This window comes from Panthera pardus, unplaced genomic scaffold (genome assembly GCF_024362965.1).
Source record: "Panthera pardus isolate Hobbes unplaced genomic scaffold, ASM2436296v1 HiC_scaffold_16, whole genome shotgun sequence".
Lineage (NCBI taxonomy): Eukaryota > Metazoa > Chordata > Mammalia > Carnivora > Felidae > Panthera > Panthera pardus.
Window position 1 is genome coordinate 9,004,939 of NW_026526721.1, and position 24,865 is coordinate 9,029,803.

Here is a 24,865-nt window from a genome sequence, read left to right on the forward strand (position 1 = left end):
GTGTTTGATAAGCATTTTTTAAGTGTATCTATTAGAGAGAGAGCAGGGGAGGGGCAGAGAGAGAGGGAGAGGGAAGGAGAATCACAAGCAGACTCTGGACGGCCTGTGCAGAGCCCAAAGTGGGTCTCAAACTCACAAACTGAGATGGTGACCTGAGCCGAAATCCAGAGTCGGATGCTTGACCGACCGACCAGCCACCCAGATGCCCCCATATACATTTCTTGAATGAATGAGTGAATGAGTGAGTGAATGAATGGAGGTGGATACTCACATGTTACTTTCTTAACCCCCCTCCCACCCCAATTTAAGCCCTGCTCCTCTAGGACCGGCCACCAGGGACTGAAGCCGCGTCCGTCCGGGGCCACTGTGGCCAAGTTGATTCCCAGCCTGGCAGGGCTGTGGCCTACATGGAAGGGGGCGGGGCTGTGTCGCCAGGAGCCCTACCTCTGGACGGATCCAGGGGGGACAGCGACCTCCAGTGGCCATGAGAGCTCACCTGAGAATACAGGTACCTGTTACTTCGACAGGGGAAGGTCGACCTGGTTTACCTCCAGCCCGTTTTTCTCACCTCTGTCCCACCTTTCCTCTTCACCGTCTGCCCTGCCAAGGTGGGCACAGAGCTGTAAAGAAACTTCTTTTGGCGAAGTAACCTGTCCGAGGTCTGTCCCTCCCTCAGAGACACGCACACAACAGGTGTGAGGGAGCCGACTGGACTACAGCAGAACAAAGGGAACGTGCGGGTGGGAAGGGCTGGGCCACCCGTCCTCTACCCTCCGTCCTCCACTTGTCCTGGCAGAGCCCAGGACTTGGAACCTACTTGTTGAAACGGACGCTGACAACTGTTTTGCTAAGAAGGGTGGACAGTACCATTGACGAGCAGATGTGAGCGCTCCCCCAAGGACAGCGGAAGTGGCCGCAGGGGCAGAAATGAGTAAGAGGACCGGCCGTGACGGACGCGCCTGCCCCCGGCGGCACACGCTCGCTCTCTGCCCAAGCGCCCTTGCCCCGGTGGGCACCCCGCCCGGAGGCCGCTGGCACAGTGGCTCGGGCCCGGTCACCCACTGTGGTGTGAGGAGGCACCAGGAATGGCCGGCAACACTGAGGAGCAAACACCCCGCCCGACGGCAGATCCCGGGTGGTGAGTCGGTTCTTACCGCCCGCCCTTCAGGCCGGGCTCCTTTTGCAGCAGGCTTCCCCGGGGAACTATCCGGATGGAAGCGGTTTTAGATCAGGACGCAGGGTTACACGGCTTGGGCTTTGACGGCTGATTCTGTAACTTACATCCAGTGGCAACTGACAACTGAGTCGTACCTCGAAACACTACCTCAGGCTAAAGGTGCTCCTGGTCTCCCCCCCACCACCTTGTTGCTGCACAAGAGACAGATGTGTAGACAAATACGGAGTCAGGCCAGGAAAGCAGGCTCCCTCACCGAGAACACAGGACCCGTCATCGCACCTCCTTGCACAGGAATGGATGACCACAAAATATCCCTCACTCTAGCCTCAGGGGAAAAAAAACTTCAAGTTTATTTTGAGAGCGAGCGGCAGACAGGGAGAGAGAATCCCAAGCAGGCTCCACACTGACAGCACAGAGCCTGACCCCTAACCGCCTGAGCCGCCAGCTCTCCCACCTGCCCCAGGCGCCCCAGCCTCGGGAAATTTAAAATGATCTTTTGTCTCTGAGGAGCCGATGGCGTCTCACACCTTATCTTTTCAAACACACAGCAGAGCTACTGTATTAGGGGTGCCAGTGAGGACAGAGAGTAAGCCAGAAAAAGCTTTCCGTGGAAATGTATTTAAATAACCAGAAGACCGTTGCCGCAGGACCAGCGGCCACCGCGAGCACCTTTCCCAGGGACTGCCTCCTGTGGCCAGCACCTCGTGCGCGCCCAGCCCCCAGGTCTGGTTCCCTCCCCGCAGGAGAGAACACACCCTCACCCGGAGATGGGGAAAGCAAAGGCAGAGGCAAAAACTGCTCAGGAAAAGTTCTTTTATTCTGAAAAATCAATCTGAAAAGTTAACCTATTTGGATACCAAACTCTAAAGGGAAATCTCCACTCTCTCCCTGGGGGGAAAAAAAAAAAAAGGAAATAAATATGCCAACATAGCAACACGGTTCCTTCCAGCAGGAAGAGGGTGGCAGAGTCCCATCTTGGACCTGTTTTTCCTACTTTATTCTCGCTAGCTTTCCAGCACGAGCATTTTTATTACCTTTACAGTCGGAAAGGAAACTAACTCCTAAAAACCAACTATTCAGAAGGGAACATCAGCAGAAGAAACCTTCTCAAATAACTTTCTCCTCTCTCATGCCAGCTTTGGGAAGGGTCTGCTCGCAAAGCGTCTGCACTTTCCCTGTAAGTGTTTCAAGGACGGACTCCCTGTTCCACACTAGACAAGGCTGAACAGCTCCAGTTTCAGAAACTCAAAAGAAGATCCGGTCTATGAGAACGTTCACTGCTCCGAGGTAAGCATGTGTCTTGAATACAAGTGCAAACACAGTTCTGGAGAAAAACTGGTCCGTGTGTATCTTCTGTTACAGTAAACAATTCACGAGTATCCATCGGGCTCTGCCTATTGCCACTGGTCTCCGGTGTCCCCGGCCTGGCCCCCGCTCTCTGTGCACGGGGGTCCCCAGACCTGGCAGCCTTCGAGCAGCAGACAGATCTCCTCAAGGCTCCAGACCTTGGGAACTTCCTTTGTGTTCACCAAGCCGAGGCCGCTTGGGCTCCGGAGGACTGTCCTGAGGGTCCCCGGGCGTCCCTAGAACATTAACAAGCGCAGGTTGGCAAGTAAGTGAACACTTGTTTAAAATTAAGAGCTGATATTCACAAAATAAATGTTGTGCCCAGACAAGATACCAAGGGTCCTATCTGAACATAAGGGAAAGGATCCGGTGGTTTTCAACTGGGGGCGATCTCACCTGGGCAATGTCTGGGGACAATGTCTGGGGACACTGGAAAATGTCACAAGTTGGGGTGGGGGGACAAATGGGTATCAGCATTCAGAGGTGCTAAGCACCCCACCCTTGCAGGACAGCCCCCACACACAGAATCATCTGACCCAGACTGTCAATAGTGCCCAGGTGGAGAACCCTGACCCTACAGCACCTCCGGAACCTGCCACCTACTCAGCTCCCTGAATGCCTGTGTGGAAAGGTGCTCTCCCTGCCGAGAATAAACAGGCAGCCAGTGAATCTGAATGACGGTCTAATAAGATACATCCCTGCTTTCTCAGAACTGACTTAAAATTAGGTGGTTAATTTCCAAAAGAACAAAGGAGAAAGAATGTCTTGAATTCTATTAAAATAACAGTATCACTTACCTGGTTCAGTTTCTTCTGTGGAAGGGGTGGAGATTATACTAATTGGTACAGAATTCGGTGGAGTCTCTGTCTTTAAGGGTAGTAAATTTATCCTCCTTAATTCAAAAAAAAAAGTAGGAAAGAGGTACATGGTTCATTAGTATCCTAAGAATCGTTTATGATGATGCCAAATTTCAAAACTACCCAAAAGAAACATGAAAAATTTTCAGCTAATCATACCATGTAGACATTAAATGTCGATGTGCCCACTTAGTAACTAAGGATTATGTTCATGTACTAAGTTCAATCATTAGGCTTACGATAGTCAATCGCTAGTCACCTAAAAGTTTCAAAACCTGTGTTTTGTTGATCTGCAGTGGTACGCTGAACACATCGCTGGACACCGCATATACAAGGCTAGCCGACAACGGTTTCTACTACGGAAAGCTCTGAAACACAGTTCTTGTTTAAAATCCAATCTTCTTTTTCAACAACTATTTTTTTTTAAGTTACAACAGAAGACGACTCCAAGAAATTAAGAGGGGAAAGGTTTCATAAGAGTATTTGAAAGAACACCTTCCCACTCCCTTCCTCCACCAAAAAACACAGAAAAACAAAAAAAAGGTTGCTAGTCTGCAGAACTCAGACACCCGAGAAGAGCCGAACGCTACATGTAATCCAGATTACAGACTGGCGAGTGAAGTCCCGGGCAGGGCAGAGGAAGCGAGACACGTGGTGCTTGTCATCTGCTCCCTCCCCAGGACTCCCCCAGGGTCAGACGGGGGACTTCCAGTCCTAGGAAGACCCCTGGACACCAGCTGCCGTGCACAACAGAAGGGCTCTGTCTGCAGCACCGGCGGGGAACTCAGGCGGGCTCAGGAGCCAGAGTGACGTGAACAGGGACAGAGACACCTGCAGCATCACCTGGGGACACTATCACTGCAGAGACACTGCTTACCACGAGCCAGTCCACAGATGCAGTAAAAACTGCCTACTAAGGATGTTCCTTTGATTTTCCCGCCTGCTGCTCAGTGCCCATGACTGTTCTGGGCAGGAGAAAACAGGTGATGACTGGGGAACCGCCTCCTGCCTTAAGGGGCTGATAACCTGACAGGGAAAACAGAAGCCTAACCAAACTCCTGCTACCGAATGTGATACGTTATGGCAGAGGAAGGGCTGCAGGGACATCCAGGGAGACTCCAGTGTCACCAGGGACACAGATGGCTGGGGCTCCCGGAGGAAGGTAAGGGCAGAGAGGCCCCTAGGGCAGAGTGTGCTCGGGGCCCTGGCCTCCGGGGGCAGGCTAGACATTCCGGGACAAAGGGTGAGGCAGGGTCTGGAGCCGGCCTGAGAGGCAGAAGCGGGGACGCAGCGGAGGTCACGGTTAGCGAGGTCTCCGGCAGCAGTGTGACGTACTTCTGGCATTTCCCCCATTAAAGGTTGGTGGCTTCCTGTTGGCCAACCGCAGTGACGACTTCTTCTTCCATCAGAGGTTCTTACCGGGGTGTTGTCTTGCTCCGGGCCTGCGGCGTGTTCAGAGTGACCCTCCGGGATGGGGGTGCTTTGGGATTCTGCGTGCTGGGCTGCAGGGCCTTCTTCTCCTCGGAAGGCGCTGCTGGGGCTGGAGATGGTCTTGCCTGAGGCGGGGGGGTGCAGGGGCTGCTGGGGGTCCCCTCTACCAGCCTGGGGCCTGGCGAAGACCCCTGGTGTGGCTGACTCTTCGTTTTCTTTGCTGTATCGGGAGTTCCCACGCTTAAAACCGGCTTCTCTTTCAAAGGTGTTCCAAGTTCATCCTTCTCGAATGTCACAAACGAACAGTAGCCATCCGTGGAAGAAATGGCCAGGAAGGCCCCATCGCTGGACCTTTGTTCCCCAAACAGGACAAAAGGTTAGAAACCGAACCCAAGTCTATGGGCCCCTCGTCAGGCTCTCATGACTAGTGACACCATGGCAGTTCAAGCAAAATCATAGGCTTTGGGTGGGCTCCTCACTCCCGCCCTTGGTTTCCCAACCCCATCGCGTTTCTCGGGCACCGCGGTATCTCAGGACTGTCATCGAATTCACCTGGATGAAAGTGTGAGGGCCTTTCCTTTTTTTGGTTTTTCTCCCCCCAAGATAAAACGAAAAGGAGAAAAAAGGCTGTAAAGAGCAAGGAAGAGACGGTAGGGGAGCAGGCCCAGGCAGAGCTGGGCGCAAATCAGGAACCCGGGGGCTCAGAGGACCCCACCGGCAGGAGGCGGAGCGCAGGGTGACTCCCCGGGTGCAGCTCTGGGTGCCAGGAGCTCGTGGGTGCGGGCTTCCTGCAAGCCCAGAGGGCCTGGCAAGCCCCCAACAAGCAGGGAGCCCAAAGGGTACCCCCTCCCTCAGTCTGAGAATCAGAGGAACCCCTGGGGCAACTGAATGGCATCATTCAGATGTTTCTGTTACAAAAGGAAGCAGTATTATTGCAAATTAGAAATGGCTTTCCTTTAAAAAGAATTGGTAAGAGGTGCCGGGGTGGCTCAGTCTGTCAAGCATCTGACTTCAGCTCAGGTCACGATCTTGAGGTTCATGAGTTTGAGCCCTGCTCACATCAGGGCTCTGCTGCAGCCTGCTTGGGATTCTCTGTCTCCTGCCCCCGTTTGCATGGGCATGCGTGCGTGCTCGCTCTCCCTCGCTCAAAATAAACTTAGAAAAAAAGTTTAAAAAAAAAAAACAAAAAACTTTTTTTTTTAGTGTTTATTTTTGAGAGAGACTGAGAGCGAGCAGGGGAGGGTGCAGAGAGAGAGAGGGAGACACAGAATCTGAAGCAGGCTCCAGGCTCTGAGCCGTCAGCACGGAGCCCGATGCGGGGCTCCAACTCACGGACCACGAGATCAGGACCTGAGCCAAAGTCAGATTCTTAACTAACTGAGCCACCCAGGCACCCCAGAAAAAAAAAAATTGTTTTAAATAAACTTAAAAAAAAAAAGTTAAAAAAAAATAATTAAAAAAAATAAAAGAGGGGCGCCTGGGTGGCTCAGTCGGTTAAGCGTCCGACTTCAGCTCGGGTCACGATCTCGCGGTCCGTGGGTTCGGGCCCCGCGTCGGGCTCTGGGCTGATGGCTCAGAGCCTGGAGCCTGCTTCCGATTCTGTGTCTCCCTCTCTCTCTGCCCCTCCCCCGTTCATGCTCTGTCTCTCTCTGTCTCAAAAATAAATAAACTTAAAAAAAAATAAATTAAAAAAAAAAATAAAAAGAATTGGTAAACACTGGCCAAAAAAGCCACCTGTAGCGCTGGAATGCTCCCTGCCCCAAGGCTCTACTCCAGGCACCCCTCCCCTGCACACTGTGGCCTCCGCCCACCCTCCCTCACCACCGGCCACTCACCAGGAGACATCACTCAGGGTGTGGTAATGTATGTTAGACACGTAGCCAAAAGGGAACGGCTGCTGGGTGTCGTACAAGAGCACAGAGTCTTCAGAAGCCACAGCAAACACCAGGCGGTAGGGCAGGTGCACCAGCTCCGTGCCCGGCTCCTGTGATGCTCTGTCTGCTCGGGTGAAAACAGGGACAAAGGGCGGAAAACAGAAGCCAGAGGAAACAAATTCCCAAAAGCCCTCTCTCAGGAGACGGAAATGACATCATTTTACTGAAGGCTAGTTTGCTATGTGCTTCACAAAAAAAAAATCAGTCCTTTAGTTTATATGGGAATAAAGGACAACCACACATGACCTGATGAAGACACCGTGTCCTGATTCAAGACTCAGGGGCACCCAAGGTCCAAAAAGGTGGGGGTAAAAACAAAAAAACCTGTGAATAGAACAAGTCCTTTCTGATATGAAAAATAAGGGTAACCTAGAAACATTTTATTAAGGTGATTTCAAGCTTCCAGTTAATTACATTCATTCACATAAAAGGATTAAAAAGCTTAAAACAGCTGCTTCCAGCCTTGGAGGAAGAGGGACCTGACTTACCCCCCCACCCGAAGCAACTGAAATACCAGGCAAAATCTACAAAATGTTTTCCAAGACTTCTGACCATCAGGCACTGAGGACAGTGATCTCTGAGGGATGGGAAGTCAAGGAGGAAATCCTACATCCAGCTTGCTGCCTGGAGCCGCCAGGCCCGGGAGAGGGAGAGGTAGAGGATGAAGCAGGGAGGCCCGGGCAGCTGGAGTTCACAGGCACAGACCTACAGGCCCTCTCAGGTCTCCAGCTGAGCACTGATCAGCACTTGCAAGTGAGGAAACCACCCGAGGCCAGAGCAAGAACTACAGGAAAGAGTCATTCCCGAAGCTCCCGCAAGGCCAGACAGAGCGTGTTCCTCCACCCAGAGTGGGAAACCTATTTCACGGGGCACCGATTACTCAGGCGGCTCTGCTTCTGCAGTGGGGAAATTAGCTCTGGACCACATGCTGCCGTGGTCCCACCGAACGAGGATAAGCGGCACGGTGTCTCCGAGTAACTTCACTGCCTCCCAGAACAAAGCTCAAGAATATTTATAAAAATAAACCCAGCATCCACGGAGGTAAAATTCACAATGTCCGGCATCTAATGAAAAATTACTAGACGTGCAAAGAAAATATGACCCACAATGAAGGAAAAAAAAAATCAAAACGAATCCTTTGTACACAAAGTCATTAAAAGTTATTACAAAAACTATCCTACATGTTCAAGAGGAGGAAGGATGGAGTGTGTTAAGTAGAGACATGGGACACAGAGTACAGAAAACGGAAGTACTGAGAAGGGAAAAAGCAAGCAGATAGTCAGTAAACCCGGGACTAACCTCAAATGGCCTAACGCACGTGTAAGCGGAGCCCCTTGTGGGCAAGAAGGGGGATGACAGAAAAGACATTTGATACTGTAACGGCTGAAATTCCCCAAAGGTGATGAAAACTATAAACCCATAGATCTAAGAGCTCAATGAACCCCAAGCACAAGAAGCCTGAGAAAATTACACCAAGGCCCATCAGAATCCGACTAAAGCCCCTGATAATGAGAAAAACCTTGAGGGGAAAAAAAAAAACCTAAAAAAAACATTTTACTGCATAGGAAACGGATACTGAACGACATTCAATCTGCTCTGGATTAAAAAAAATTACTTTCATTCCTTTAAAGGTGAAGCGAAGACAGCATATTCTAGACAAGATGAGCACTGGACAATTTTGATAACCTCGGGCTTTGCTCCTGCTCCTCACGGTAACTCAACCGCACCAAACCCACAGAGCCGTGCCCCCCACGGGAGAAAGCCCGCATCACAACCCCCGCAGCCTGGTGACCTGCCTCGGCGAAGACCTAACACAACCACCGTGGCTCTAACGTACCTGTTTCCACCACCGGCCTCAACTCAAAGTAGACGGGACAGCAGCGAACTGCAAGCGTCGCTTTGCCAGGACAGGGAAGGTGAGCGATGGGCCTAAAAGATCGGTCATGGCCTTCTTAGAAGAGGGCACCGTTACTCACCAAAAACAAAAAGAAAGGGTAAACATTTCAACGATTTCTTCCACTGCATACCTTTTAAGATTCTTCCTGGAGAAAACATAGGTGGTATTTGTTACATTTTCTCCAGACTCCACACATCCAGCTGGGGAAGCAGGAAGAGAGAGAGAGGGGTGAGGTTTTATTAGACGAAAGAAGACACACTCAAGAGCATCCAACCCTGGCCTGTAAAACATTTCTCCCCATAGCCACGTGCCCTGGACAGTGTTTCTGTGACTGAGGACAAATACACACGGTCCCAGGCTGGGCTCAGCTCTTATTCCAGCTCTACTGACCTGTCACCTCCCCCTGAGCAGCCCACCTGCTCGGGGGGGCTTCAGGCCTGGGCAGGAGGAACCGGGCAGGCCTCCGTCTGGGAGGCCAGTCACTTCCTGCTGGAGAAGCGCTCTCACTGTATCACCCCACTGTGTCCGCTGGATTTGAGCTTGGCTGCCAGCCAGGGCCTGCCACTAGCCTTTCCCACCTGCCTGGTGCGGCCAGGAGGCTGCCGGGAGACCCAGGCCTCCACTGCACCCCCAACCCATGAAGCAGCTGACCTTGCTCTGGGGGGAGCCCATGTTTGAGCTCTTCTACACACTCACCCTGGGATGACCTTACAACCAGGCCAGACCCGGCCACAGAATGACTGTCAACCATACAGCAGTATCTTTCCTGATACACACACACACACACACACACACACGTCATTTCACATGTGACCGTTTCGTCTCCGCTGGGGGGAGGGGAAGGGTGGGCAGAGACCCCGTCAAGTAGTCTCTTCGGCTCAGCCCACCCTTCCAGCCCCACATCCGCCATCTGAACAAACCACTGTGTCCTCTTTCCTCGCACAACCAACAACCAGTTACAACTCCATTGCGTATATATTCAGAGGGTGGGGCTTTTAGCCTAGTTCACAAAAACAAGATCTCGTTTATACCTTCGCTTCTGTTGCTCTGTTCAACCACCCGCAAAAGCTAACTTGGATGATGTATCTTCACTAGCTGCCCCATGTTCACTGGTATGAAAATGCCGTAATTCATCCACCCGTCTTGTTCATCGGTATTATTCTTCACGACTGGAAGCCATACTTGCAATAAATATCGTGGAAGATATATCTTTATGTACTAGGTTTTCATTTCTTAAAGACGGAGTTTAAGACGGTGGGGGGTGGGGACAGATGGGCTGAAAGGTACATGCATTTAACGGTTTCCAGACTGTTTTCTAAACTGGCTGTAACAATTCACGTTCCTGCAGCAATACCCACATTCTGCATGGCCATCAGCCAGGGAGATCTGCCCTTTGGTCTAGTCTGAAGAGAATAAAGAAATCCCTAATCGTAGGTCACTTTATTTTGTATTTCTCTATCACTGAGGGTCCAAACCTTTCCCTGTGGGTGCTGAACACGTGAATTTGCTCCTCTACAAACTGCCTTCTTGTTTCTTTCACTCGTCTTTTTCTTCTGGGTTTTTCTTTTTCTCTCATCGATTTGGAAGAGCCGCTGAACGTGACATACGTAAGCTCTCTCTTTCCTGTCTCGTAAACGGCGTTTTCCAGTTCCATCACTTGCCGACTGATTTCGCTTACTGGGCCTCCACCGTACAAAAGTTCCCCGTCAAACGCAAACAGGCCCATCGTTCCAGAGCTTCCAGGATTCCTGTCTCCGTCTGTCTTCCCTGGCCCTAGGATGTCCTCCTACGTTTTCATCTTTTAGATTTAAGTATTGACTTCACCTGGAATTTATTTTCATATGTAAGTTAAGAGTCCAATAGAATTTTCTTCCAGACAGCTGGATCCTCTAGCACCATTCACTCAATAATTCATTCTTCCCACTATATCAGATTTCCTTATCTCGGGATCTATTTCGGGATTTTCTGTTCCGGTTCACTAATCTGTTTATTCCTATACCAATAACCATATTGATTTGATAACAGTGGCACCATAGTATCTGCTGACATTTAGGAAAGTGCCTGCTCAAGTATTATTCCTATTTTTCATACTTTTAAATCTATTCTTGGGGCGCCTGGGTGGTTCAGTTGGTTAAGCGTCTCTTAGTTTTGGCTCAGTTCACAATCTCTCAGTTTCTAAGTTCAAGCCCCTCATCAGGCTCCATGCTGACTGTGTGGCGTCACCTGGGGACTCTCTCTCTCCCTCGCTCTCTGCCCCTCCCCTGCTCATGCTCTCTCTCTCTCTCAAAAATAATAAACTTAAAAAAAATTAAATCTATTCTTCAGCATTTATTCGCCTAACAGAGCTGGCAGGCTGTCCAACTAAAAGTAAACCAAAAGCCTCTAATAGGATCCTAATTGGAAATCAATGCGTATGTTAATTTTTAGAACTTGAGATCTCTATTCGTTCAGAACTTGTTTTATAATCTTCAATAAGATCTTCTAGTCTTCATAAAGGCTTTGTGCCTTTATTAAATTTTTTTCCCATGTTTTGTGGGGTTTGCACTATGAGTGGAATAATTTTCCTTTTTATATTTCTAAGTGCATATTCCAGTATAGAAGATTTTTAAGTATTTCATAGATAGTATCCAACCACCTTATCAGATTTTTTTATTCTGATATTTTTAAATCTCTTGGATTTTCTAGAAACATAATCTTAACACCAAGGTTTCTTCTTTCCAATCTTTATAATTTCATTCTCTCCTCTTCCTGCATGTATTAACACCACAAAGAGTAATAATGGCAAAAGCAGACATCCGATACCTGATTCTAACACAATGTTTTTAGAGTGGTCATTTAGTAAAGATTTGTCACTGAGTTTAGTAAGCAACTTTTAATATACTTACCAACCACCTGTTGCTGATCCTGAGACACCCCCTCCCCAGGTCAATGTCACTCCCACATGATCCCCGATGTCCGAAGGCATCACAAGTATGCATGTACAATTCACACCCTCTCAGGCCTCCTCTGCCCAACCGGGCTGGAATACTTAGTGGCCAACCTGACCTGTGCCCTCCTGTTTGGCCCAGCCCTGCGTTAGGTGATCGCCTTCATACAAAAGATGGGACCCGAGCCACGGAGAGCAGAAGACATTCTTCTAAGAACACCCTGGCAGTCAGTGCCCCGGCTGACGCTGCTGGGCTTAACATCATGCCTTCCTGTAGACAATGAACCTGTCTTGTCCTTGCTGATTCTGCGGTTTCGTCATACTCAAGTTATTCCAACCAAACTTGTCCCTGCCACAACAGACTGCTTCATTCAGAATAGAAACAAGAAACCTCTTTTAGCTTTGGCGCTATGACCTCTACATACATGCCTAGTGAAAAGACATTAACATTTTTTTAAGTTAAATCTAAGAGCAAAATGTCTGTCACACTAGCCTAGTGGCTCCCCAACTTCTCTGCACGTCAGAACTACTTGGAAATTTTTTAAATTCCAAAACCTAGACCACACACACCCCGGACCAATCAGACCGTCTCTGGGGGTGGAACCCGGGGACCAGTGCTCCCGGAAGCTCCCCTGGAGGTTTCAATGTCTGAACAAGCTGGGGGGTCGCTATTTTCATCAGGATTCACTGAGCTGACAAGCGGCAACTGGAATCACCCACCGCTGCCATCACGCCTCAAATCGAAAGCTTGTCAAACCCACCTGGTGTGAGGAGCAAAGATCCATCAGGGGTAAAACTGAGTCTACGGAAGAATGACTTCATGCTGTCGTCGTGAAACATCCGGTAACTTCGGACCTGTGGCACACAAGTTTAAACATTAATCCAAATCTTTTTTTTCTTTTAATCCAAATCTTTACATTCACAATAAAGGTTTACCAGTTTTTTGGTTTTTGTCTTTATATAGTGTCATTTATTACACTCACATAACAGGGGAAATATAGTACAAATGAAATCACTCCAGACCGCAAGAGTGATCGCTCACAAAGATTCACTGCCCACCTGCGTTACAGAAAGTCGTATGTGCGTACAGGTCTATGTGCATGTTTGTGGTTGTACAGTTATCTTTTTAAAAAGCCTCCGTGAGAACACCGTGCACTGTCAAGAGCAGTGTGTCTGGACAATGAGACCGGGGAGAAAAGCAGGATGATGTGTGCGTCCACTTAGAATTTCCAACTTAATGAACACCTCTTATAAACTAGTCCGCTCTTAAACTGGTAATCCCATCTTTTCAAACCTTTCTTGAACACCTGCGTGGAACGGTTTTTGCTCCCACTCACTGCCACTGGATAAACATGAAGCATTTAAGTCTCAAGGACCCAAAGACCCGGCAGTACCCTCCTTACCGTACATGAGCTCCCCATTTTGTCAGCTCGCGGCCCGCTTGGCCCCGCCAGCTGCTTGAGGCCCAGGTTTGCACCACATCCCTTTTTGGTTCCAGTGACCAACCTGCTCCCTTTTGTCTAAGTGCCTGCCTCCGTGGTCTTGATTCCTCTAGGACCGCTGGCTGGGTGCCCACGGTCCTGCAGGCAGCATTCGCTCTAAACCTGCCAAGACGGCCTACTGCCCGCTGCCACCTTCCTGCGGCATAGTGCCGGGTCCCCCTCGGTCAGACGCTCGCGACTCTCCCTACACCTCAGAATCCCAGAGGCCCTGCCTACCTCAAGCCAAGCGAATCACACACGCCTGGGGGGTGGGGGGCAGGCACACATGTCTCTTAATGCTTCCGGGCGACTCCACAGTGAGCTGGGGTTGGACACCTCTACCCACCATCGGCAGCTCTCCCCTGGCCCCCGGATGTCCCCATTTCCATGCAGACCAGCCCAACACACTAACTGAGCCTTGGCTGGACCTGAGGAAGCACACGGTAGTGCAAGTGTCAGGTGCCTGAGACCAGGGACTTAGCTGTAGGACACGGAGGAGCTCGTGACTTCCTGAAGCACTGCTAACACAGAAAGTCAACACTTCATACCTCTCCTTCGGCCCCTATTCCAGACAGCATCTTTGAGACATTAAAAGCCACACGTTTCTTCTGGGTGCTGTACACCCTGAGGATCCTAAAGAAAGAAAAACATTCTGACTCATCTCTTCTAGTGAACGAAGTGTTCCACACAGAAACAATCTAGCATCAAAACTGCAGGCCGGTTAGACCAGGTCAGCCTCCAAGACCATTTATGACTGTCCCACTTAACTCATTATGACAGAAGCAAGCCACCCAAAGGAGGTCACTAATGAAGTGAGGAAACGGGCCAGAACTTCACTTTTTATCGAGTGTTTCAACTTGTCAATTAAGATGCTCGTCAGGCCTCGCCTTTTCAGGCCTTGACACTTGGCCCAGGGGCAGTTTGTAGGACTGCAGTGACATTTCTCTTGTATTGAACGGTCTCACCCTCAGGGATTTGCAAGTCAGGAAAACACCAACAGATAAATTTGCTTCTTGCTAATTCGTATTATTCCCACTAGCTAATCAGGTCATTTCACTCCCAACTGCCCGAATAAAACATACAGATCAGAAAATAAATGTACGTGGAACGTAACGGGAGATGCTTTGATTCATAAACACTAACTCGTCCACACTGCTGGGCCGTCTGAAATCAAACATGTTATGATTAAAAGAAGTTGGAAAAATACTCAAAAGGATGATCTTGACTGATGAGTAGCACACCCACCACCTCTGATTCTTAGTTCTTTGTTCCAAGAATACGATTAAATGAATGAGGCCAGTAAACACCGCAACAAACCTTCTTTCGGGAAAGACAAAATATTCTATTTTTACATTAACTTAAATGGAGTCATTGAAATGACTGCAGTAGTAAACTATAATCAAAAAATGAAAGAAAGATGCCTGGCTGGCTCAGTCGGTGGGGCAGGAGACTCTTGATCTCAGGGTTGTGAGTTCAAGCCCTGCGGTGGGTGTAGAGATTACTTATAAATAAAATCTTTAAACAAAAAAACAAAAAAACACGAAACACCCAGGGGCACCTGGATGGCTCAGTCAGTTAAGCGTCCCACTCTCGATTTCGGCTCAGGTCATGATCTCATGGTTGTGAGTTTGAGCCTCACATTAGCGCAGAACCTGCTTGAGATTCCCCCTCTTTCTCTCTCAAAATAAACAAACTTAAAAAAAAATAAAATAAACAGGGGCGCCTGGGTGGCTCAGTCGGTTACGCGTCCAACTTTGGCTCAAGTCACAATGTCGCAGTTCATGGGTTTCAGCCCCGTGTCGGGCTCTGTGCTGACAGCTCAGAGCCTGGAGCCTGTTTCAGATTCTGTGTTTCTCTCGCTCTCTGACCCTCCCCGGCTCATGCTCTGCCTCTCAAAAATAAATGTTAAGTTTTTTTCTTTTTTAAAGAAAGAAGGAAGGAGGGAAGGGAAGGGGAAGGGAAAATTCCAACCCAACCACTAGCAACCCCTTCTTGCAGAAGTCATATTTATAAAAGACTTTTTTTAAACGTTGCCTATGAACGAGCCCCGCTTCTCTCTCTCTCTGCCTCTCACAAGATTCTCTCTCTGCCACTCACAAGATTCTCTCTCTCCCTCTTTCCTTGCCTCTTGCTCACTTATGCCCTCTGTCTCAAAAAAAAAAAAGAAAAGAAAAACAATAAACAAATGTTGTCCGTGAAATTCAAATGCAATTCAAAACTCCCTCTACATTCATTCACCCATTCAATAAAGATTTGCTAAGTACTACATATAAGGCACTTGCCCTAATTAGTTTCCACTTTCATGTTACGGTGGGAGAGGAACAATAAAACCAAATGCTTGACATGAAACCAAGAACAAGAAGCAAAGCTAGACCGGGCTTCAGATTTTGGTAAATGGTGACGAAAATCCCTCTGCAGGAAATTTCAAGCCAGCAGAGAAGACAACTTGCCAAATCCTGACGTACCTGTCACAGCTCAGGGTGGCAACATACTGACCCAAGGGGTCCCAGGTTACTCCTTGGACATAACTTTTATGTTCATTAAAGATAGAGATCTTCTGTCCTGCGAATAAAGCACATGACAGCTTTACTAAAGCCTACTCGAGCACAAGCAGAATAAAGTACAGTTTAAGTATTGCGCCCTTCATACCCTCCTGTCATTTAGCAGGCGCCGTGTCAGGCTCTTGGGGGACAAAGGGGACTTTACATGGCCCACACTCCCCAGGAGCCTGCTGCTTTGGGGGAGGGACACACCATCAAAAGGCAAGCCAGCTGAGCATGGTATAGACGGGGCAGCTAAGAGGCCACGGTGAGGGTCGGCAAGGCACGAGCTGAGGTCAGCTCTCCCTACAGGGCAGGGTGAGGGGGGCTATGAAGGAGGTTTTGTAAGCCGATCCTCGGCACACGGAACAATGGGTCACTGAGAAGTCTACAGGGTGAGGTCCAATGCCAAAACGGCAAGACGAGGACAAGAGATATGTGACAGCGACCCTCGTGTATCAGGAAAAGGTTCTGGGAATTCGAGGTGCGGCCGAGAGGAACACTCGGCTGGGAAGTGACCTGCATCGTGAAGACAAGACTGAGGGTCACAGAGGACATAGGAAGCACCACTAGTTAGGAGGGGACAGCAGGCCAGGCGGGAGGCAAGGGCCGGGCAAAGCCAGCAGTGATGGAAAAGGGACTCTGTGGAAAGAGAGAAAACCAGCAGCAAAGATTACCCAGATAAAAAGCAGAGGCAGTTATGGAACCCTGGCCATTCTTAAAAACCAAACAAACAAAAACAACTCAAATGGCTCTTCTCTGCAGAGGGGTCTACACTCCTGTGACCCTGGGACCCGCCCTCCATGTGAAATGCAGCGAGGGTGCTTCAGGCTAACTTTCCTTCCCCCTCGCGTTCTTGCCAGTGTTTTTGGGGGTCTGTGAGAGTAAGGTGGCCTGCAGCCGGGTGACAGCATCTTCTCAAACGACCCTGAGTTTTACAACAGAGGCTTTTTTTCTTTTTTAATTTTTTTAATGTTTATTTATTTTTGAGAGAGCGAGCGAGCGAGCGAGAGCATGAGAGGCGGAGAGGCGGAGAGGCAGAGAGAAAGAGACACAGAATCCAAAGCAGGCTCCAAGCTCTGAGCTGTCAGCACAGAGCCCGATGTGGGGCTCAAACTCACAGAGTGCAAGATCATGACCCGAGCCAAAGTCAGAGGCCCAACTGACTGAGCCACCCAGGCGCCCCTCTTTTTAAAGTTTATTTATTTTGAGGGAGAGAGAGCATGAGCAGGGGAGGAGCAGCGAGAGAGGGAGAAAGTCCCAAGCAGGCTCTGCCCTGTGAACGCAGAGCCCGACACGGGACTCGATCTCATGAACCATGAGATCATGACCTGAGCTGATCAAGAGTTGGGGACACTTAACCGACTGAGCCACCCAAGTGTCCCACAAGAGGCTTTTTAACCCACAACTGCTATCATTAGGTCAGTGTGTGAGTAGGGTTTTCTGAAGAGGGATTTTCTGCGGGACCTGTCCTGCCTCACAAGCAGCTCCCCGCAGGGCCTCTGCACTGGCTGCTCCCACAGGCTGGAGCCTCTTCCCTCCCGCATTCAAGTCTTGGAGCAACCTTCTCCGATCGGCCTTTCACTCTGCGGCCCCTTCCCAGCGCCATCACTAACACCCCGCTAGATGGCAGCCACGATCATGTAGGATATCAAGACCTGGCAACGTTCAAGGTCATTACAACTGGCTTCAGGGGGCTGCTGGGTGGACTGTCCACGCACACGGTGAAATTATCCAGGGCAATGGCCAGATGTGGGGAAGAGAAGAAGACAGGGACACCGGCCCTCCATTCTGCCCAAGTCAGGGACTGGGTAGCATGACAGAGGTGAGGTGAGACAGAGGGGGTCTGATTGGATGGCAGGTGGCAGGGACCTAAAGCGGACAGAGACTGTCACTGAGTGGATAAACCAGATGTGCAGGCAGCATGGTGGGATGCCCGCTCTGCCCTGACTCCCCCCCAGGGCCCTCGGGCTGGGGGAGAATCCGCAGCCTGCAAAAAGGGCAGGCAAAGCATTTCACGGCAATTTCTATAACTTCTCACGTGTCTCCTGTCTCCCCAAACAGAAAACAGGTCCTGTAAAAGCAGTGAGGTGTCCTCGGCTGTCCTCTGTCTCCTCAAACGGATGCCAGCTCCTACCTCTCCCAACACTGACCATTCAATGCCCCATCATGACGACGTGCTAAACTTCCTGAGATCCTAAGTTCTGCAAAGGCAGGCATTAGCCCTGCCCCCAACGTGTCTACACCCCCAAGCATGTGGGATGGACCTTGCTTTGGCACCAGTGACTCAGAAAACCTCATACACGTGACCACTCTGAGTTGGATCCATGATACAGGAGGCTAATCCCTACCCTACTGAGCCAAATACCTATTTTAGTTCACTAAAGAAACTCTTATGCCATTAAAGGTCAAGTAGGTTAGCTTTTTAGACACTTAGAAAATCCTTCCCCCTGACAAGAACAGAAACGTATCGGCTACCTTTACTGACATCCCATATGATGGCCGTGTTATCCACAGAGGCAGAAGCCATTAGATTCCCGTCAGTTGCCCAGCAAATATCGTACACATCTTCCAAGTGGCCTCTACAATCCAAAGAAGAAAAAGAAAAAAACATCAAAAACTTGTAAGCAAACTCAGAGACCATACACGAGAATAGGATTTTAGGGGGGGCTCCTGGGTGGCTCAACTGACTCTTGGTTTCAGCTCAGGTCATGGTCTCACGGTTTCGTGGGTTTGAGCCCCATGTTGGGCTCTGCACTGGCAGCGTGGAGCCTCCTTGGGATTTCCTCTCTCTCTCTCTCTCTCTCTCTCTCTCTGCCCCTCCCCTGCTCGTACTCTGTCTCTCAAAGTTTAAAAAAATATTTAAAAAAATAGGATTTTAGAAATTTCCACTGGAACTCTATTAGCTGCAGCTATAATCTACCACCTTCAGAGGTACTTGTATCTTTGTAATTGATTCAACCTGACTAAAGAAAATTTTACAGCAGAAATAAAATCCATTTTAATCATGTTTCTAGCTTTTAAAATGATTCTCTTATCTCTGTCTTGTGTAAGTAAAAGATTTAAGTACGATATAAGTGGGGCGCCTGGGTGGCTCAGTCGGTTAAGCGTCCGACTTCAGCTCAGGTCATGATCTTGCGGTCCGCGAGTTCGAGCCCTGCGTCGGGCTCTGTGCTGACGGCTCAGAGCCTGGAGCCTGTTTCGGATTCTGTGTCTCCCTCTCTCTGACCCTCCCCCATTCATGCTCTGTCTCTCTCTGTCTCAAAAATAAATAAATGTTAAAAAAAATTTTTTTTAAGTACGATATAAGTCAAAACGCAGGGCGCCTGGATTGGCTCAGTCAGTAAAGCATAGGACTCTTGATCTCAGGGCTGTGAGTTCAAGCCCCATGTTGGGCATAGAGCTTATTCAAAAGAACATTCTTTTTTTTTTAAATAAAAAAATGCATGTGAGTTTAATGCTCTCAGAGCAGTTAGATAAGGCACTCCCATGGTCCCTGTCCAAGTTACCTCAGGGTTTTTACGACAGTCCAATTCTCCTTGTTCAGCTGGGCCTCATCATCATCCTGAAAAGCAATCTGTTCTGGCTCCTTATTATCATTCACCTTCCACAACAGGATGACGGCATCTGTGGAGTGATTCAGTGAAAGATAAGCCACACATTTTGCATGCTCCTTCATTTCTGGGCTTTTAGGGCTTGAAGTCCTATTTATGTTGTTCAATAGACAGTATGGTCACAATGACGGACTTCTAAGAATTTTGACAGGAAAAACAGGTTTGCCTTCTGATCTAAAACTCCAGAATCTGGGGCGCCTGGGTGGCTCAGTGGGTTAAGTGTCCGACTCTTGGTTTCAGCTCAGGTCGTGATCTCACGGTTCATGAGTTGGAGCCCCTCATCGGGCTCTGCACTGACAGTGCACAGCCAGCTTGGGATTCTCTCTCTCCCTTACTCTCTGCCCCTTCCCTGCTCGTGCACACTGTCCCTCTCTCTCAAATAAGATAAACCTTAAAAAAAAAAAAAAAAAAAAAAAAACAACCTCTAAAATCAAACTCACACCAGATTAAGTGTTATACAAGGTCAAATTAAACAGAAGGGTCCCCAGGCCAGCAAAACACCACTGCAAAGTGGCTGACTACCTTCACAAATCCTAAGGCATAACCTATGAATAGCTGAATAGGAAAAAACAAAGAGCCACAAAGAGCCACCGGCAAGGACTGGCAAATGGTTCCTGTGTAACCTTCAGCAGGACTTAGCATCTCGACTCCTCAGTCACTTGACCTGTAAAATGGGGGTAACCGCATACCTACCTCATAGGGCTGTCTCAAGGATTAAATGAGTTAATATGCATAAAGCACTTATAACACAATGCCTTGCACAAAGTAAGCCACGGACACATTAGCTACACATACGGATGCAGCAGGTACCTTGGCCTGACGTCATCAATTGTCTGAGTGCTATAAGCCCTTGTGCTCTGACCCCAAACTCACCACCTAAGCCTGAGCACCTCTTGGCCTCCCTCTGAATGCCAGTAGGACAATGAGCGCACCAGCTGTGTGGGCACACGTGTTCTCACTCCAAGTGCACTGGAATCCCAGGAGCTTGGTGGAAAGGAGATCAGCCTTGACACTGACAAGTGGACACTCTCCACCGTTAACAGGTTTCTGGGCCCCCAAAGCCAAAGGGCTTTGCCCACCAAGTGCTGCCCTGTACACCCTCTCAGAAGACAGCCTGTCAGCCTCCCCCGGGGACAGTCCCCACTTCCCACCTTTCCCTCTGTGCACAAACACCCTGGACACCGTGGCACTGAACCAGGTGTCTTTCCTCCTCCTGCAAAGTCTGTGATTTCTGTTTTATTTTGTACTAACTTGTAGACTGTTCTGGTGTCAAAGCGTGGGAAAACGATTTACTTTTTAGTAAATCCTTAAGGAAAAAGGAAGAACGAGTTAGTAAATTGCTTAGGAAAAAGTCCCAGTTTTATGGGTTTAACATTTAATGTTGTGAAGATGGCAACGTATCCCAAATAAATCTACAAATTCAAGGCAATCTTTATGCCACGTAAACACAAGCAGAAAATAGGAGTCAATATATTCCCAGGAAACAAACATAATTTAGAGGATCATTCAGACAATACTCCCCCAGCGAATCAATTAATTACAAAGAGATGTGGGAAAGGCTGTGATCACTTAGATACTAAACTAGCAATCAAAGCCAGGACGGTTGTGTTGGGACTCTGACAAAATGGTGGGCACCTTCCTACTGGTCTCCACCAGGCAGCGGATCCTGGTGAAAGCTGGGGAGGGGCCATTGTCAAACAGGTCTTTTCGGGTTAAGCTTACTGTCTTCCACCCCCTCATGCTCCCCAGAACGCTATTTTACTGAGCTATCTAAATGACACACTGAGGTCAAATGACCCCTAAAATGAAAAAGTGGTACAGGAGCACCTGGGTGGCTCAGGCGGTTAAGCGTCCAACTTTGGCTCAGGTCATGACCTCACCGTTTGTGAGTTTGAGCCGTGCGTCGGGTCGGGCTCTATGCTGACAGCTCAGAGCCTGGAGCCCACTTCAGATCCTGTGTCTCCCTCTCTCTCTGCCCCTCCTCCGCTCGCACTCTCTCTCTTTCAAAAATAAATGAACATTAAAAGAAAAATTTTTCTTTAATCACACCTAGCTCAAATCTCAATTTAACATGAGACACACAGGTATCTGGTTTCTAAGGAATTTTGAAGGATAATACTAGTACTCACCATCTCCTCCTGATGCTAAAATTTCCCCATTCGGAGAAAAACGCACGACATTGACAGCTTTGGTATGGCGGGCAAGATTGGACAAAAATTCAACAATGGCCTTTCCATCGGGTCCTTTTTCCACCTTCCAGATCTGTTGATACCAAAACATTCATTCAGGGAAACATACAGTGAGCACTTACCAATCTGTGCTTACTAAAACAACACTGTGCTTAGTTTCAGTAAGAAAATAGTTTTTCTTTTGAAACGTAAAATGGAACTTTGTTCTGAAACATAAACCAGCAACTCCATGGCTTGCTGCCCTCCCTCCTTCCTCTTTCTCCTGCAAACCGTTCCCCAACAGGAACTGGCTCAGGATTCTTAAAAATAATGAGCCTCCCGTTTACCAATCTGGGAAACATTACTCAAGGAACAAAGCTTTCTTTTGCTTTCATGGTTCACTCAAGGCCCTGAGAATTCATCCCTCTGGGCTAGATGACGGATTGGTTTGAGTTTGTTGACTTTTGTTTCAAAGAAAAGAATGGAGAATGCACCCTCCGTAGTGCTTCCCAGGGCCTTTCTCTCTCCGCCCCACTTACCCTAACCGCCGTGTCTACACCGGCCGACGCCAGTCTGTGGATCCTCCCGGCGGTGCCATGCTGGAAGTCCAGGCTATACACCGGCTCCTTGTTGTGCCAGGCTATTTCGCAGGTAATGACTTTCATCCTCCCGAGTCTTGATGGAGCAACACAAATCCGTCGGGCACCGTTCTTTACCCAAAGACAGAGGAAAGCTGAAAATCGTCGGTAATGAACTGAATATTATAGCAGGAAAGGTGTACTGAACACTTATTATGAGCCAGGAGCCCTGCTAACCATTAAAAATGCACGCTGTAGTGGGAAAGGATGTTAGTGTTGACCTCTAATGTAACACCTTGCAGGTTCACCTAAAATGCTTCGCTGAGCCGCGGCTGTTGGAAGTTTATTCTACTGCTAGGTCCGGAAAGAGCAAAATGGAACACCCAGGCAGAGGAAATCGAGGGGCCGACCCTACGGCGCGACCGCCCCCGCTTAGTGGGGGTTGGAGGGCGTTCGGGGAGAGTCAGGGGCCGGGTCGCGCGGCGGAAGGGGCTGCCCAGGGCTAGCGGCCTCCCGGGAGAAGCTGCCGGGACAAGTGGACAGCTTGGGGGGGGGGGGTCAGGGGGCTTCGAGAGACACCCACTTCCCAGGCGGCTGGGGCCGCCAGGAGGAGAGGGTCGCCCAGGGTAGAAAACCGAGGCGAGGGAACCAGAGGGGACATCCCCCCACCCCCCGCCCCGTTCCCAGGCCGCACGGGACCAAGCGCTCGGCCGGAAAGCCAAAAGCGGGCCTGGCGGGGAGGAGGCCGCACGGAGCCGGGGCGGGGAGCCGCAGGGCGCGCAAACGCACGCCGTCCGGAGCTGTGCCGGGACCCCGCGGCCCGCCCTCAGCGAGACCCTCTCGCTCTCGCTCGGCCCCGCGGGGAGACCGTGGGGACGCCGGAGCCGGCGCCAGGGAAGCAATACCTGCAGGGACGCGGTCAGTCGGCTGCACAGCCAGCTCCCGCCGCCGCTTACGCTTCTTCCCGCGCGCCACAGGCCCCGCCTCAGGGAGGGCGGGATTCCAGGTACGACCCGCCTCTTTGTAGGCGGGATTCTCGGGGAGCCCCCGCCTTCGCATGGGCGGGATTACCTGGCGCCCCGCCCTTGCTCTGGCTGCAGAGGGTGGTCCAGAGCTGCGGAGTCCTCGGAATCCCGTTGGGCCGCTGCTAATTCAGTTAATTACCTGTCCGACCGACGCATTGGTGGAAGAATAGGTGAGTTATCGACTCATTCATTCAATCATTTCTTCCCTTTTTGATTAATTCTTTTAACATTTACTGAGCATCTGCTAGACTCTGCACCCTGTGCCGGAGCTGGATAAGCAGTGGAGAGCGAAACTGACTCAGACTTACTCTCAGGGAGTTTACAGTCCGGTTAAAGGAAAAGAACGGCCCTGTACGACTGGTGGACAGGCTATAACTCTGAGACCCGCCCAAGACCACCCCGTCTGTCACTGGTATTCTTTCACAGCGAATATTTGAGCTGTAACCTGCATCAGGCCCTGTCTCCATCTCTGGAGTTTCAAGCAGACGGTCTTCTGGCTTCCTGCACACAAATAATTATTTTAAAAAGATAAAGTGAAAAGTGGTGTATAAGGAACAATGAATGTGCTCTTAACAGTTCTGAGGACGCGGTTATTTCGGATTTAAGGGCTCAAAGGAAATTTGAAGAGGGCATTTAAAATGGGCTTCAGGTAATAGTTTTGGATGCGCAGCTCTGGGAAATGGGAATTCAAGCTAAAGAAACTCACAGTTGACAAGAGGCATAAAGGGGGAGCAGTGGGATCTGCGATGGGAAAGCATGGATGGAGCAAAAACCCGGAAGCATTTAGACATGAATGAGCAGGTCATATGGGCTCATGTGTCTCAAAGGCAATTTTCTCATTACAAATTAACTGGAATTCTGTGTATATTTGTCGGGGAGCTTGGTTGGGACGAGATGACAGATGGACACTCTCATGCTGGTTTCTGAGTCTTCAAGACCAAAGGACTTTCCAAAACGAGTGCTGCCCTGTGCAACCTTGCAGAATACAAGGCTGCCAGCCTCCCCCAGATGACTCTCCCACTCCCCACCCTTCCCGTCTCCGTCTCTCCCTCTCCCTTCACCCCCTCCCTGGATATCAGTGCACTAAACTTAAACAGGTTTCTAATTCCTTTAGCAAACAAAAATTGAGAATTTTGTTTTTCATATATGTTGGCTTTTAGAACGTTTTGGAGAATTCAAAGCTATCGGATCGTCCCATGCCTGGATTGCTTACGTTACACTGCAATAAGCAGATGTGGTTATAAACACTTGTTAAAAACATAATTTAACATTTTCAAATAAGGTTGTAAATCAGAAGGCAGAAATAGAGGCAGCAGGCCTTTTGAAATGGGACGATTTTCCAAATGGGACAATTTATCTGTGAGCTTCTGAGACGGCCAGGAAACAAATACCTTGGGATGCATAGCTCTTACTTGATAAAAGGAACACACAGGTTGATCTGAGGAGCCAACGCTTCTGTTTTCAGGAAAAAGAATAATGTGGATTCTTATATAAATGCTGGTTGATGCTTTTAGCCAATTTTATGAAAGGTATAGAAATTGTCACGATGTCTCATGTTGACAGGAATGACTGGAGGCTCCTTAAGCCTGATTTCTATGAGAAGCTAGGATAATGTAACCCAGATATGTAGTTTTAGATCCTGTCTCCTAAATCATTGCTGGGATTCAGAGAACTTGGACTGGGAATGGCTAATATGTACTTTAGCTTTTCTGGCTGTTTTAAAAGTACAGATTCCTGGCCCTACCTAAGCCCACTGATTCAGAGTATCCAGCAGAGGGGCACCCTGGGGAGTTGGGGGTGCTGCATTTTCTCAAGATCCCAGGTGAGTCTGATAATCAGTCTGGTTTGGACATCAGTGGTTCAGTGTCTCTCATAACCATCAGGTTTCTC

General features: G+C 49.3%; 1 protein-coding gene across 2 annotated transcripts; it reads right to left on the reverse strand.

Annotated features, from left to right (window-relative positions):
- Positions 1-1,973: 1,973 nt before the first annotated feature.
- On the reverse strand, positions 1,974-22,971 carry CHAF1B (chromatin assembly factor 1 subunit B). Of its 2 annotated transcripts, XM_019420295.2 has the most exons (14): positions 22,856-22,971; positions 21,912-22,105; positions 21,334-21,466; positions 19,100-19,217; positions 18,069-18,172; positions 15,516-15,612; positions 13,599-13,683; positions 12,331-12,424; positions 8,774-8,843; positions 8,584-8,675; positions 6,648-6,810; positions 4,801-5,163; positions 3,322-3,416; positions 1,974-2,760 (listed from the first exon to the last, which is right to left on the reverse strand). In XM_019420295.2, exons 2-14 carry the CDS (start codon positions 22,035-22,037, stop codon positions 2,669-2,671), a joined length of 1,632 nt encoding a protein of 543 aa, XP_019275840.1. In that variant the 5' UTR covers positions 22,038-22,105; positions 22,856-22,971; the 3' UTR covers positions 1,974-2,668. The 2 variants fall into 2 exon arrangements, with proteins under 2 accessions (XP_019275840.1, XP_019275841.1); XM_019420296.2 differs by lacking the exon at positions 4,801-5,163.
- Positions 22,972-24,865: the final 1,894 nt, after the last annotated feature.

What these genes read in the sequence shown, in the direction of transcription:
- CHAF1B (XM_019420295.2), bottom strand. Translation starts at nt 22,037, where the DNA reads ATGAAAGTCATTACCTGCGAAATAGCCTGGCACAACAAGGAGCCGGTG. An exon ending in TCCAGGAAGAATCTTAAAAG is followed by an intron (nt 8,676 to 8,773) that starts GTATGCAGTGGA and finishes CCGATCTTTTAG; the next exon opens with GCCCATCGCTCACCTTCCCT. An exon ending in CGGAGCAAGACAACACCCCG is followed by an intron (nt 3,417 to 4,800) that starts GTAAGAACCTCT and finishes TTTTGAATTAAG; the next exon opens with GAGGATAAATTTACTACCCT.